Genomic DNA, 16,791 nt, shown 5'->3' with positions numbered 1-16,791 from the left:
GATCCCCATTGACTAGCAATCTCGTCAAATTATTATTCGCTCGGTTATTTAAACTTTAATTGGCTGAAGTTAAGAATATTCTTCTATGCGATAAACTATGTTCAATCTCGTACTGAAGAGTGCCAGGCCTCAGCAGTTTTACCTAGAGTTAAATGGTTGGCCTGTGGTTTAGATAGGTATGTTATCGCTGCTGAAGATTATCAGCGGAACCCAATCTTCAAAGCCTGGTAATCGAGTTTTAAGCCAGCCTGGTTCTTTTCTCTGATCCCCATTGACTAGCAATCTCGTCAAATTATTGCTCGCTCGGTTATTTAAACTTTAATTGGCTGAAGTTAAGAATATTCTTCTATGCGATAAACTATGTTCAATCTCGTACTGAAGAGTGCCAGGCCTCAGCCAATAAAAAAATCGTTGCTAACTTTTTCTAAGCAAGCTCAGCTAACTTGAGGTAACTTAAGATATAACAAAAGATATAAAAAATTTGAACAAAGGACTAAAAATTTACAAAAAATCAAATTACAGTCAACACAAGAGCCAACTGCTCTTGGTTACAGTTGCCAATGGTTTTACATACAAGGTTGTACTACGTAAACAATTTGGTTGAGAACAAAATAATTTAAGTATCATCTATATCATCATTGTTACTTGTTTTTGATTGGTTAATCAAAATAAGGGATTTGAGTCATTATTTACAAAAAAAGTCAATTAACTGACCAATCGGCCTTTGTTGACAACTGCAATAGTTATACGAATGTAACGTTAAATGCCTCAAAACAATGACATTTGAACGTGACTAAACAACTGAGGGACCATGTAATTAACAAATCAGAAAACTTAACAGCTAAAAGATAAAAAGCACTTTTGCACCATGTAAGTGCCCACAGCCACGTAGATAGATAGAATGCAACTATGTTCCTTGCGCCCTTGGATAGGTTAGACAAAATTCTAACTAAATCCCAAAATAGTTGGCCTCTCTGGGTTTAATTTCCCTAGAACGGGTATGGGGGTTACCGATGATCAGTCCCAACTTATAAGGTTTGACTGTATAAGTTTTCACAAATTCCAAGTTTCTTAATTTTATTTTTTTTTCGCTAGGCCGATGGCTCAAGCATCTTTACAGTAGTTGCGCCAGCAGTAGAGGACCTGTCTTCAATTCGTCAGTTTATGTCCTAGGAACATTTTATTTTGATCAGCGAGAAGTAGTCAACGACAGTATGGGTTAAAATGATTATCAAATCGGTCTCTTGGGGGGTTCACCGTCATTGTTTGGGATGAGTTGGCGTTCATAGGCCTACATTTGACACACCTTGACATAATTTAATGCAGCGAAATACGTGTTTCAATGCTCCAGAGCTCTCAGAGAAGATTTATTACGTATTCCTTGTATTCATGTATGTTGTCACAATGACTCATCTTCAATAGTTGTACTTCTGGATGCTTTGCTGTAAGCAAAATTGGGTGCAAAATTGAGCATGATGTATCTCGTTTCTTTTGAGAGTTACCTTCTGTTTCGTCTTCAATTTCATGAGACATACAATAAAACTTCTTACTCGATTAAGGCTGCTGTATCGTTTCCAGTAACGTTGTTAATCCCTTTGCCTCTGTTGGCCTATTACTGGTAGCTTGTTCCGCTTCAAAATCATGCTGTTGGCACCAGGTATGCGGTCATTGCTCCCCATCATTCTAAACCATGCGGTCACAAATTAGCCACATAGATTCCTTGAGCCATTCACTGGACATACCCTGGTTCCAATGTCGGCAGGCTTTTGGACACCTTTGACGTGTCTTCATTTTTCTATTAAAGAGTTTTCTAGAAATTCGGCTGCTGTCTTTTGTGCGCTGACTCTACCCACTGTCAGACAGTTAACCGATATGCCACAGAATAATCGATTTTTATCGATTTCGACATCAAGCTCGTTTAATACTTTCCCGCGGTGAACTCGGTGAACACTGCCACCTGAAGTTCTAACTTCGTAATTGTCTGAGCACCTGATGGGCGCTAAACGACATATCCTATCTGCCTGACATTTTCCTTCTATGTCTGCTGATAGGGCTATTTGATAATCACTGAAGCGGAAAACTACTCCAATTAGACATTGAAGCGTCTAGTCCAAATAACAGTTTGACCTTAAAAGTCACACCCTGGTACTTTTCTGCTACGTAGACACTTCTGATATTTTCAGGTTTGTATAGATTGATGACAGGGTGACTTGGCAAAAAAGAGTGACGTGTATCTTGGGTTGCATTTAGTTCTGCGTGTTCAACTTTACATAGGTACATATGAATTTCCGCCCCGGTTCTCGGCCTGTTTCTCCATCTTCAAAATGGATTCTATTTGCACCCAAAACCTAATATCGATTTCAATTTCATGAAACTGCGAAAAAATTTTGAATAAACTCCTTCGCAAAAAATCTGATAAATAGCGAAAAGATTGTCAGAAAATAGCTGCAATAGCTCTGCGCTGTAGATCTGCCGTCTCAAAAAGATTGTTATAGAGACAGACAAAAGAGAAATTGATTTTCATTGAATGCTGAAATGTTACATTGGTTAAGAATCCGTTTATCTTATTGCTGCTTCTATTAGCGGCTCTCAAATAACAAATTAAAGGAACTCAAATCAAAACTTAATTAAACATAAATTAGAGTGACACAGATTTACTTGACATTACCTCTGAATTAAAGTAAAGAAAGTAAATTTCAGATTCAGGAAGTCATTTTTGAGAGAGAGACCAAGTGACATGTGACCAAAAAGTTAATCACAAGAAAGAACAAAAAGTCTCTCCACTAAAAGTGAAAACTGAAGTCACATATGCAATACAGTTGATATTGCATTAAAGAATGCCAAAAAAGCAGATTTGAAGAGATTGTGACGCCATTTGGTCGCAAAAGTCTTGACGACGAAATAAAAAAAAACCAAGAAGAGACCGATAATAGCTCCAGCTATTGTTTTCCGGCTATTGAAATTAAATCCAAAAAAAACCTGAAAATTAGATTTCGTGAGTGGCGATTTAACTCAAGGGTAAAAACCATAAATCGAAGTATTGAGCAGATTCTTAAAAGATTGAGAACATTTTCAAACCATCACGTCATGATGGTGCTAAACTCAACCTCTAAACAGAAAACAGTATAGCTTAATAATATTATCAATTAGCAGTCACTCTATTGAGAGGCTCCATCAATGTATCTCAATTACCTCAATTTTTCCACCGCTATAATATTTCTATTTGTCTTCTCTGACTTTAGTATTGAGTATCTGATGATAATTACTTTTTAAGGTCTTCAGATAAGGGTCTAGCAGCCATCCCAAAACAATAACAATTCAAGCGATCAATACTCTTCCTCATTCCTTCTAAATTTTCATCTTCACCTATTCAAAATCTTTAGTATTTCAGTGCTATAAAACCAATCGTTCGGAAGGTAAGCTATCTATAACTAATTCATTCAATAATTCATACATATTTCCACCAATAATATTTAACAAAATCTAAACAGAAATTGCTTAACTTTGAATCCAATCGAAGTTGCAAGATCAAAGTTACAAATTATTGCAGAATTCTGAGGGAATAACTTTCAAGTCCTACTCAATTGAAACATATGCAGAACCAAAAATTGAAAGTTGATAAATTTTTCAGCTAACAAAATTTTTTGTTGATAAACAAATTCTGTGTCGTTGTTTTGATATTCGCAAAAATTCGATTATAATTACTGTAACTATTAGACTCAGATAAGTTAGCAAAACCATTTTGTGAGAATATGAGATTTTTGCTAGGATTTGATTTTTGACCTTAGGTGGCCAAGCTAAGAATAATTTGTACCTACTGAGTTGTACCTACAATAATTTGTACCTTCATCAAGCCATTGTAAATTTTAAAAAACAATTTCAAACGTTGGGACTCACAAGGAAACATCCACGGGCTCTGTTAATAACACCTTTAGGTAATTAGACTCTTCATAAACATCCTGCAGTAAAAATTTTGTTTCCAAAATAACTCTAGGATTAGTTTGCTCCATTCCTCTTGCCAAAAGCCTTCTCGTTGAAGTGTATCATGTAATTTTACTGTTTGGGCCGTAAACGTTTATTAGCTGAATTTTTTTTATTAAATACTGCAAATATTAAAAGTAGTGACCTACACGAGAACTCACCTTTCAAGATGTAACTTTTTGTAAAATTTTTGCAATATAACATTCGAAATGTTCTGGTACCTGAAGTGAAAAGTCTGTTTGGAGTATCTTCTGTTGTAACTTGAACTATGAAATAATTTTAAATAATCACTAATGGTAAGTAGGTTTTCATGTTGAAACAAGTTTTGCCTCTTTGTGTTTCCCTGTATTTTGGCTTCGGCCTGTACTGAGATAAATGTAGACATTGGAATAAATATGCAACCACGTTCTTGGAGTACAAGGTGGTTGACTTCATATCGGATAGTGTGGAGTATCCCTGCGTTTCAGAGGAAGTGGAGTCTTCTGTTTTACAGTATTGGTGGTAGTTCTCTCTGGCCCGTGCATTGTGTGTATGTTGCTGACCATTTTTAAATGCTGCTCTTTGTTGTACTTTTGTTAAGTACCTCTGAAATTTAATCTTTCAGTGTAACTCAATCTTTAAACATATAAAGGTTAACATCTAAAACATTCTTCTTTCGCAATGTAATGATAGATAATTGTTCTAAGATAAAACATGCCAAGTACACAAAAGTTTTTGCTATCATTATGCGAAGAAATTAAATTATTTAACAGTTTCAGTTTCTATAGAGAATCGATTTTAAAATTAATTGTAAAATTTGTGCCAATTGTCAATGTTCAAGGCGCTCCAGATTGGTCTGAGGTTATGCCGGAATTTAACAATCAAGGAATCAATCACTTATTAAATAACTGCTGGATAACATTACCCGTCGCAACAACAAATCATAGTTTATTCAAAATCGATAGCTGCTTTTTAAATGATGTAGAAAAGATTAGTTATTCGAATCAGTTTCGTGTCAAATTTTTGATAATTTTACCTACCTTCAATTGCAATAAACAACTGCTGTCAAACAAAAATTTACCAAATTCATTCCTGTTCTGATTCTGTTTTTCGTTTCCTGCAAGTTTTGTTAAATTTATGTACCTTTTCTATTCCTGAGCCAATAATCGGACAAACTCTGATGCGTTATTTCAATTTAATCTGTATTATATACATGGAAACGTTGAAACTGGTGGGAAAGAACCAATTCCGTATACTCCTGTTGGTAAAAAGTTATTCACAATTTGTAACCGTGGCCAGCAAAGTATATTACTAGAAAGGCAACTTAGAAGTGTTAAGAATTTCACTCAATTTGTAAAGAATGGTCCGAATACACAAAAATTCCATGTACTATTACATTTAAAACAAATCTCAATCCCTCGGCCAGCCCGCTTCATGCGCGCATTCAGTTTTAACCTTTACAACCAGTCCTTCACTTGTCTTGGGTTGGAAAGCGAATAAAATAAATGATATTAGTCGCGCCCAATAACCACTCAGCAATTATCGCAATGGATTACAAAACAATGCTTTCAAACGTCTGATTAATATTCATGGCATAAAGTGAGCTTCTGAATGGAGTAGTTTTCGTGAAAAAAACTTGAAAGAGTCAGTAGAATAACGGAGCATTTACAATCTTATGCTTCTTCTGACCAAATTATTGTTATTACCAAGAGTACAAATTAAAGCGGTTGCCGTGCAGGTCCAAGTAGGAGTCGTAAGCGGAGTTTTTTGCCTGGTCAAAAAGCAAAAAATGAAGAAATATATGCGAAATAAAGACATAGGTAAAATTTAATTTAGGTAAATAAGTTAGTGAATCTGGAATAAAATTATTACAATTAGTTTGTAAATTAATTAGAAAACCTGCAGTTAAGACTGCACCGCCGTGCTGGCAGAGACTGTACAGCGGTGAATGAACTACAATGGAAAGCACACCTCTGGAAAGCACGTCTCTAAAATGCACATCAAACATGTCGGGCTGGAGTTGAAATTCAGCGGCGGCCAAATAACCGCAAATAAAAGTACGTTTTCATAAATATTGTAATTTTTCTGCTAGCATATAAAAGTTTCGAAAACGAGTATGGATTCAATTAATGCACAAAACATCGTATGTATTAATGGGGTACAATCGTCGTATGCAAACGGAGTTTTCGATTTTTTATTGTAACTTGAGATAAATGAATTTTTGCAGGTTTTTCTAAGGATAATTTTGTTAAAAACATGATAATCTGGGATAAATGATTTTATTTTGTCTCCTTTGATTTGTGCAAGGTACAGTTTTGCCAGATGCAAGTTTGGAATGGTGTGTGTTCATTCACTGTGTAGTATAGTTTAGTTAGGAAAGTACTAAACATGAACATAACCATATTCTAAGTTAACCAATGTGTTGTTTTACGGAAAAAATAATGCAATATAATGACTATAAGGCAGAAAAAATTCTAACTGGATTGATAGTTCTAAGTCCGCCTCCTGACACGACCATATCGCGAAACAGTGTTAGAAATTTGCGTTGATTGTTGCTACTCATTTATCCCACTCCTGTAACCAACCTATATTTGTGTTCTCTGATTTTATTATTGAGCGTCTGATGATAAATATAACATATTTCAGGCCTTCGGAAACTCTAAACCTCTAAATCTCCACCTCTAAACAGAAAACAGTTTAGCTTAATAATTAGCAGTCACTCTATTGAGAGGCTCCATCGATGTAACCGAATTACTTAAATTTTTTCTACCACTATAATATTTCTATTCGTCTTCTCTGATTTGAGTATTGAGTATCTGATGATAATTACTTCTTAAGGTCTTCAGATAAAGGTCTAGCAGCTATCCCAAAACAATAATAATTCAAGCGATCAATACTCTTCCTCATTCCTTCTAAATTATCTTCTTCAACTATTCAAAATCTTTAGTATTTCAGTGCTAAAAATCCAACCGTTCGGAAGGTAAGCTATCTACTACTAATTCATTCAATAATTCATACATTTTTCCACCAATAATATTTAACGAAATCTAAATAGAAATGGCTTAACTTTAAATCCAATCAAAGTTGCAAGATCAAAGTTACAAATCATTGCAGAATTCTTATGGTATAACTTTCAAGTCCTACTCAATTGAAACATATGCATAACCAAAAATTGAACGTTGATAAAATTTCAAGCTCACAAAAATTTTTGGTGATAAGTTAATTCTGTGTCGTTGTTTTGATATTCGCAAAAATTCGATGAAAAAATTACTCTAACTATTAGACTCAAATATGTTAGCAAAACCGTTTTGTGAGAATATGCGATTTTTGATAGGATTTGATTTTTGTCCTTAGGTGGCCAAGCTAAGAATACTTTGTACCTACTGCGTTGTACCTACAATAATTTGGACCTTCATCAAGCCATTGTAATTTTAAAAAAAAACAATTTCAAACGTTGGGACTCACAAGGAAAGATCCACGGGCTCTGTTAATAACATCTTTAGATAATTAGATTCTTCATAAACATCCTGCAGTAATAATTTTGTTTGCAAAATAACTCGAGGATTAGTTTGCTCCATTCCTCTTGCCGAAAGCCGTCTAGTTGAAGTGTATCAGGTAATTTTGCTGTTTAGGCCGTAAATGTTTAATTGTGTTTGAGTAGACAACTGGGCTAAAAATACACTGATTCAGATTGCCAAAAAAACAGCTGAGACAGCTTTGTATACCAGTAGTCTGAATCAATTAAAAAAGACTTTAATAAAACAAAAACCAACCAACGTGGAACGAATTCCTCTAGAACGACTGGATTGTCAAACAATTTAGAAGAGGCATAGGCCAGAGTAACTTTTTATGACGCAAAAAACTCTAACTAGGGAGGGGTTCGAACCCGCAAATTCTCGGAGTCATAGCTCACAATCGGTTTTATATTATTAACAGTCGTAAGTTCTGAAAGCGCGCAATTCAAATTACTCATAAAATCAGAGCGCAAACCGTAAAAAAGTCACTCGAGAAGTGAAATCGAAACAATGCTCCAGAAGAAAACTGTCAAGCAAAAACTTTGCACATAAATCCACCCTCAATTAATCAACAATTTGAATGGGATTTCTTTATTTGTCTCTATATCATTCGATTAAAGCAAAAATCAATTTGAGAGATTAAAGTGGGTTAAGTTAAGAATGACCAAAAGTTACCCTCACAAATGATTTCAAAAATAATAGCCTGTGAAAAACAGCAGCACTTAGGCATAAAATTCAATAGAACAAAATAATTTTAAACTCTCACAATTTTCGAACTTGAAAATATCAGCCAAAACAAGACTCTATTAAACTAGAGCACCTTCCTTGGTTTCCCAAGCACGATCAAGGGGGCTGCTCATTAGACTCAAATTGAAAACCATTGTCTCAGACATCATTGTGAAATTTCCAAGATCCTAGAAACAACCCCTTAGAAAAATGATGTCGAGCATACCAACCCTTGCTCTTTTTAAAACGTATCTTGATGATTTTAGATGATTTTTAACGACCAATATAAATTAACTAAACTTGAAAAAAATTATCAAAGTCAGAAAAAGTTTTCAAAAATACAACTAACCTTGGACTAAAAACCGCGCACTTAGTGCTTAGTAAAGCTCTGAGAGATTTGCAGAGCATTAACGCTCTCGGTGTAATGAGTTTATCTGGATCTTTCCTCAAAAAATCAAAGCAATCCAGCGAACTAAAGATTATTCTCTTGGTGAGCGGTCAAGCGTAAACTTTTTCTTAAGCAATTTCTTTACAATAATTGCTTAAGACTTTGTGACTAAATGCTTCATTCGAGAGCATTTAGTCACAAAAGATTTGACAGGTAAGCAGCTGGCGCACCTCAAGAAAATTGTGAAAGAACGTTTAAAAACAGAACACTGAGTCCATTCAAAAACTGATTTCAAAAACCCTACAACGCTATCTAAGGAGATTAAAGACAAATCAATAAAAATGCTCAAAATGCATAATTCTTTGGCAACAGGACACGACAACTGAAAACGACAAAAAACCTGGATTACTTTGTTAATGTAGGCGCCAAAAATGGCAACAATTTGCAGAAAACTTAACTCTTTCTGATTCGAAAATGTATTCAAGTAGAAACACAAGTAAAGAAGACCCACGCTGAAAAACTCACAAAACTTCCAAAGATCTATTTAAAAAAGTTTATTACAGCACCATAAGACTTTGCCAGTCATACCAATTCAACGAATAGTGCGTAATTCGAGAAAACAAAGCAGCAAAATCAGCCCCTTCAAGCACTTGTTTCTGCATTATCATGCTATACGATTTGTTCCAACATATCTTACAGATCTGAATAAAGAATATCGAAACAGCGCTCAAAAGCAAACTCTCGCATATAAAGAAAACTTGGATGCAAAACTTAGCCAACTGATTATGTGCAGAGGGGTTGCTCTTCTGCTTATAAGGCTGGAGAGTAATTATCAGGAAGTACAAAAGGAAAGTATGTTTTTTTTTACAAAAAATCAAATCAGAGAAAATCTAATTGCACATAATAGATCGGAATTCTAATGATGAATTGAAATTGGCCAACTTCATTTCAAACACAAAACTAGCTGCGAAATCTATAAATTTTCTCAATACAATAAGAAAATAGGATTTATAAGAATCTTAATTGATCAAAAATGTCAATGAAGTAACAGAGGCGGCTTATCTCTAAAATTAGCGCAATCTGTCTCTCAAAACGGCTTCAAAAAATGGAATAAAGGCAATTTGATAACAAAAAGCACAAACGAAGTGAGAGCGAACGAAACTACTATAAATGTCACAATAGTTGCCCGCGGAATAAAATTTCAAACATAACCAACTAACGTCTGGCAAATTGATCTGTAACGATTGGCGAGCAGTTGGCTCTATCATTAGCTACCTGACAATTAGGGAGGCTTGCTCGAGCTTAACTGAGAGAGGAAAAGGTGACAGGCGGGCTTAATTGAGGGAGAGGTGTTTGAGCAGGTGGATCTCAAGGGGAGTAGAGAGTGATCACTTGGGGTGGCATGTAATGGGGGTAGTGAGGGGGTAATTGGTGTTGTGTGATTTTTGGGGTGCGCCTGCTGTGTGTGTGGGAGGGGCGATGATGTGAGTCTCAATTATGCCACTCACATCATCATTTTGTCTTTTCTGCTTTGGTGAATTTTGGTGATTTTTACACTTAAGAGACGACTAAAAATCTATCAGAACTGCTCAGTGACTTAACGCCCTCAGGGTTCGATTTGTTTATTACGTTTTCGAGGACAAAAAGATAAATGGCCAGACAGAAAAATTTATCAAGAAAAAATCGGTAGTACGAAAAATCGCATTAACAAGTCAACGCGACTAATATAATTACACAGACTTAAAATTGTGCGATTTCAGTCAAACAAAACGACCGAATTAATTCCGCCAAACATAAACCGACAAATGTCGGAAGAAATGCTCTTGAACGACAGGCGAAGCAATTTAATTCATGGTCTTTAGTATAGATCAATTTTTCTTTATGGGTGCAAAAAAGTCGACCCCACCGTGATTCGAACCAGTGACCTCCCGATCCATCGTCACCCGCAATAACCACTGCGCTACGAGGCACTCAGTTTTCCTTTGCTGCAACCGAGTTTATATTAGCAACAAGCTTTACTTCGGAGCACTAGAGATCACTCAAAAATGATGAACGAAAGCGTGAAAAAGTCACTTGAGAAATCAAAGGATCTTCTAGAAGAAAAGCGCAAAATTGTCAAGCGAAAAATTTGCATAAAAAAGACACACACGTTTACAATAATTGCTATAGACTGCGTTCAAGAGCAATTAATAAAACACACAACATTGAAAATGAGCTTCAAAAAACAGTGAATATGCATTACATTTTTCGCACAATAAACTCAATAAAAATTAGGGTCCAATTTTGCAAAATCTTTTGATTTCAAGCATAAACATAAACCGACTAAGGTCGGAAGAAATGCTTTCAAACGATAGTCGGGTAGAACATTTGACCCCACCAGGATTCGAACCACTGACCTATGCTCATCATAACCATATGCTCTCCGCACTGTGCTATTTTCCCATTATTTTGCTCAGCTGCAACCGACTTTATATTAGCAACAAGCTTTACTTCGGAGTGAGAGCAATAGATATCACTCAAAAATCGAAGAACGAAAGCGTGAAAAAGTCACTTAAGAAGTCAAAGTATGTTCTAGAAGAAAAGCGCAATAAGGTCAAGCGAAAAAATTGCATAAAAAAGACCAACACGTTTACAATAATTGCTATGAGCTTCGTTCAAGAGTAATTAAAAAACTATCTGCTGCATGGATCAGCAGATATCGCATGAAACAAAAGAATCGCATGTACTCAGTATAAACAGCTGACGACAAACCACAGAAAACCTGTGATACCAATAAATGAAAAGCCAAGCTAAATTCCTCAAAAGTAATAGACCTGTGCAATTTTCAACGCGTCCCCAAGTGCTCCGATTAGTTCTCTTCCAATGATGATTGAGTTGGACTGGCTCACTTCAAGCTGGTAGAGGAGCTCTTTTCCAGTGTATGCTGGATTTGCGGGAGAGATAGTAACGTGTGCAAGGGAGCAACCCACAAGAGACACCACAAAGTTGTGACAGTTCTTGCTCATTATGCAAATTGTATCACCTAAAAACAACACACCATAGCTTCGACAGCCTTCAATTTTCTGAACGGCGTAAGCACTAGGATTTCAACTCATTAGATCGTACATGCGTTGTTTTTAGCTGCGAAAATGTCAAAAATTCCTCCAATTGAAAAAGCGGACACAAAGTTGTGCTATTTTACAGAATGATACTGTCATTGAGTGGCAACATAGGATCATAAAAGATATTCTGTAAATTTGTCTTGTGGAAGATCGTCATTCTGTTCTTGCAAAAACATGAATAGTCAATTTTATTTAGTTGAACATAGCCGAGTGCAGACAATAAAAAATCGTGCTGTGACCACTAAATGAAAATAGACCACTGAGACAACAAAAGCAAACTATGTGAAAAATGACTTTCAAGTCAAAGTTCAAACGTTCATGTTTTTGAAGTAATAGAGCTTTATGTATCATAATCCACGTGGAGTGAGCTTTTCGAATTCTATCCAGAAATCATTTTTGACTCAGGTAATTCAAGTATGATCAGAAAATTCATCACAAGGCTGACATAAAAACTAGCATTACTACCCCGAAGTTTCAAAATTGAGCCACAACATAAGAGCAAAGCCAATCGACGAAGAGTTAATTTTGAATCAGTAAATATATAATAAACAGAAAACCATAGCAAGACAAATCCTGAAAAAATCCAAAGAATAGAATGAGGAAAATGAAAAACCACGACCGGACCTTCAGACCAATTAAACATTACGAGCCAAACAGACAAAACGTTTTACAAAACTATTTAAAGAAAAAAAGAATCTACTGTACAAACTTTTGGTGATAGGTTGTGACAGGATGTTTCGCATCGAAAACGAAAAAAAAAGGAAAGAAAAAACTTGAGCTCTAAGAAAACTTTTGCTTTGAAACAGAAGGCACGAAGCGGCAGGAAAAATTTGAAGCAACCGTTAAAAGGAGTTAAAAACTAAAAACTCAAAGTGCTTCAGAAAACGTAAAGATTCAAGCTAAAAAACATGACGAAATAATGTATTCAAGAAATCAGCTGACACAAAAATTTCAAAAACTTGGAAAACTAGCAAAACCAACAGTAAATTTGGTGTTTAAATTGGCATTACCAATATATGTAACGGCAAAAAAGACAGCAAAACTTGCGTGTGACCTTTCCCAATGAATATACGCCTTTTCATTAACTTCAACTAATGCCTCCGGGCTTAACCTGTTAATCCTGTTTCAAAATTTCACAGGCATCGGCAAAGTGGGTGAACATATCCTGAAAGAAAATAAAGAGCACCAATTTCTTTGGATTGTACGAACAGATCACTGGAAAACAGCACCAGGTTTATGAACAAACAGCCCCAATAATAAAAATTAACAAAATGCTGCTGGAGCTGAAAAAGTTTCAAAACAGCAGTTACGAGGTGAGGGAGAAAACCATAGCATAACAAGAGCTTAACTGTTATTCAACAACAACCAATCAGAAAATCTAAAACTAGACTATGGAACCAACAAATGGAATCTGAAACGCAGTGAAAAACAATCCATAAAAAAGAAAAAAAACAGGAGTGAAAAGCTATTGAAAGTTCCTCAGAACCAAATATTTTTTTATCTCTCTACTCTTAAAGAATGTATGATTAATTTCGAAAACCTATCGTATTTCGGCATTGTTTTGGCGTGGTTAAAAGCACACCTTGAATTCGATTTCTTACATTGACTTCGAAAAAAGATCATGACGCCAGAAAAACATCAACATCACTAACGTTTGCTGAGGCAAATCCAGCACTTAAAATTACCTGACATTGACTTAAATGGTAAATTGAAATCTTTCGCAATCATGCAAACACGTATAAGTACACGTATGGGAGACAAGCGTTTTTATTGCCCAGAAATTGAGAAGCCATAATAACGACAAATTTGTAATAATAACTACACTATGGTACCAAAAAGCTACGTACACCTAAAGATTTTTAAAAAAGCAACAGAAACAACAAATAATATAGCATTTTGAATCAAATTAGTTCTCTAATAACTCCTCATTAAACCTTTAGCTTTTTTAACGTCTAGTATACGGTTTGTATAGTTTTCATACAGGTTTCTCACGACGTCTGCGTCAATTTCATTCCAAATTTCATACACTTTTTCTTCTAAATTTTCCCAAAAAACTGTCTGTTTTCGTAATCGCTGCTTCAAAATCGCCCATAAATTTTCAATAGGATTCAGATCTGGACTGTATACTGACCATTCCAGTACCTCCCACTCGTTTTCTTGGAAGAAATTGCCGATAATCTTCGATTTATGCACAGGAGCATTATCTTGCTGAAAAATAAGGTCCAGGAAATGCATTTTTTCTTCGTAAATTTTCAAAATTTCCAAATAACCGACAGCGTTTAGCTTGTTTGGACACGTAACAAGCCATTTCCGTCCATCTGATTGTATTGCACCCCAAAACATAAGTGATCGTTTGTCCGAACTCAAATTTGTGTTTTCTTTTTCAAGAAATCTCGTTCCATTTCTTCGAAAATCTCTATAAATTCCGTCGCTGGAGATGCGCACCCTTCTTTCATCAGTAAAAACCACATTCTGCCAGAAAGAGAACGGCTTCTTGAGCATATTGATACACCATTTTGAACGAAAACACTTGCTTTTATTCTTAAACTGACTTTTTTTGCAGCATTTCTTGAAAAAACGCCATATTTTTTGAGAATTGGACTTACTGTACCTCTGGAAATTGTATCGTAGCAAGAGAAAGCGTTATGAGCCACACGAATTCGCTCCAGTGAGTTTTTGGGATCTTTCAAAACATCGGCAACTAACTTTTTTCTAATTTTTTGACAATTTGGGGGGTCTTCCGCTCGATTTTTGGGCCTCGAAACTGTTGTTTTTTAGGTAACGGTTGTATGCATACTGTGCACTGGATCTTGATTTTAATTTGAGTTGCTTTTGTATTTTAGACCACAAAAATCCGACATCTCTTAGCGTAACAACTTGGCAAACGGTATAAGAACAAAGCGGTTTAACCATCTTTTCTGTCTGTTTAAGCGGAGAAAATGAGAATGAAATATCTCTTAAAACTTCTAAATTTCACACCTTTTTTCACGCTTGTCGCAAACCATGCTTATGAAGCACGAATCATGCTTTAAAAGCAGAAATCATGCTGTACGTAGCTTTTTGGTACCATAGTGTATTACACACATAGTTGATTCGACACATAATTTAGAATATTCGTTAAAACTCATTTTCGGAACCAAAAAATTTGTGCACACGATACTTTAAAGCTGTGAAATAGTGTGAAGAAAACACGGCACAAATCACTGCTTTATTGTTACGGTGTGACTAAAATAACCCTCAAAAAACACTCCAAAAATGAGTGGGCAGTGTACCTTTCTTGTAACCCTTCTTAAGTAAATTTGAGCTGCACAGTCTAATTCTGGATGCAAGTTCTGCAAAGAACATCTTCTCATTTGTAGATCCATCCACGAAGCAACTGAGAGGGAATTGCTCCACTTTTTCCAAGTAGAACTCCGCAAAAGATTTGTTTTCTGGATCCGGAATTGGGTGATCATTTTCATTCGCATCTTCGCACTTGAACAGCGACATTTTAAACTTTGTTCTTTAGTGTTGCTCTATCTTTGCAAATGCAGCTCAAAAATGTTGATTGTTGTGTGAAGATCTATTAGATGAAATTGTTGCTGTTCAGGATGAGGCTTTCAGATGATATGTTTTGTTTGAGTGACGGGGAAAAATCTCAGATTTAAAGAACGAATCTCAGATTTCACCTTGGATTTCTGATTTCATAGATTATTGCGATTGATATGACGTCATAGAAGTATATATTAACACTCAAACACTTCAAAATAGAAGTTTCTTCAAAATGGGAGATTAAAAAGAAGTGTAAATCTAAAACCGACAACTTGATTTCGATCGTATTATAAGCTGAGTGATCATTAGCAGCGTTGAGGAGAGACGTCAAGATAATCGAATTCCTTGTTTCCACCAATCAATCAGTTGCTCAACACCAGCTACCGGAAAATATTTTGTACAAAAGCTAATCTGAAAAAGAAAACAATCTCGTCAGCCACTTGAGTCTTTATCACACTCTTTTCCATTATTGAAGGTCCAATGTGCTGTACGCTACAAGATACCAAAAGTCATATTAAAGTAAATCAGAAAAAAGTAGCACCAAATTTTAGATCGCTTAGACAAAAATCACAAAACCGAACACAACAAATAATTGCTACGCCATCGCTTGAGAAAAGTCGAACCCTATGAAAACTATGAGTGTGAAAAATACAAAAACATTTTATCGTAATCTGTATACTTCACTATACTCATTGGCCCTATACCAGATGACAATTCAGAATTGACATTAAAGCCGACAAATCAACGTCTATATAATAATTTAACCAGAATGAACTAGAACCAGAATGTACAAAAAAAGATTAGAAAAAGCACTTAGAAAATCCGATCAAAATTTTTTAAAACATACCCGGCAGATTGCCGGAAAATAGCCGCCGTTGATTCCAATAAGCATGATTGGGATTGAACGAATAGAATATATTGAAAAAAAAAGATTTTTGTACAAAAACATTTTTTAAGTCCGATTTATTTTGATGGCATTTCGTAGTTGAACATACTTATGTTTCTTAGAGAGAGGCTACAGGAGCTACTATCAACACCAATAAGCATTAGAGGTGGTAACTAAGACTTATAAGAACGACGTTCAAATAGCGGGCATCTAAAATTGGGCTTATGGCTTTATCCCGTTTCTATTTCTGACTTCAATTTTTTTATACCGACTCTGTTCATTTTGAATTGCTTTGCTTAGCAACTGATGTTCAAATTCACTTTTAGCAGAATTAGAGAAGAGAGAAACTAGCCTAGAGAAGTCAAAAAGATTTCACGCAAAATGTCGAAAAAGCGGCAAAATGGTAAAGCGAAAAAAAGTTTGACGAAGTAAAAAAAAATACGAGCGCAATAATAGCCGGCTGAGAAGATGAGGGCGGCTATTAAAAATAGCACAAATGAAAGGCCGCAAGTGAACATAAAATCTCAATCCAGAAAGTGAACTTTTGTTCAAACAACGTTTTTAACTCTACTCTGTAATTGGAATGAAATTACGCCAGAAAATCACTCGCTTTTCGCTCCCCTTCCTGTTTCGGCGTGATCAAAATCACTTCTCCAGTTTGACTTCAGAAATCATGAAAATGTG

The 16,791-nt window shown here is 35.5% G+C and overlaps 1 protein-coding gene across 1 annotated transcript in view; it reads right to left on the bottom strand.

Annotated features, from left to right (window-relative positions):
• LOC142344729 (uncharacterized) overlaps window positions 1–15,669 on the bottom strand; it is a 56,498-nt gene extending 40,829 nt beyond the window's left edge. The window contains exons 1-2 of the mRNA XM_075396607.1: window positions 14,963–15,669; window positions 11,403–11,611 (exon numbers count right to left, since the gene is read on the bottom strand). Coding sequence (XP_075252722.1) covers window positions 11,403–11,611; window positions 14,963–15,179 — 426 coding nt within the window. The 5' untranslated portion in view covers window positions 15,180–15,669. The remainder of the gene's footprint in view (window positions 1–11,402; window positions 11,612–14,962) is intronic.
• Window positions 15,670–16,791: the final 1,122 nt, after the last annotated feature.

Source organism: Convolutriloba macropyga, chromosome 8 (assembly GCF_964194025.1).
Source record: "Convolutriloba macropyga chromosome 8, txConMacr16.3, whole genome shotgun sequence".
NCBI classification, from domain to species: Eukaryota; Metazoa; Xenacoelomorpha; order Acoela; family Convolutidae; genus Convolutriloba; species Convolutriloba macropyga.
This window is presented reverse-complemented; position numbering and strand designations above follow the sequence as displayed.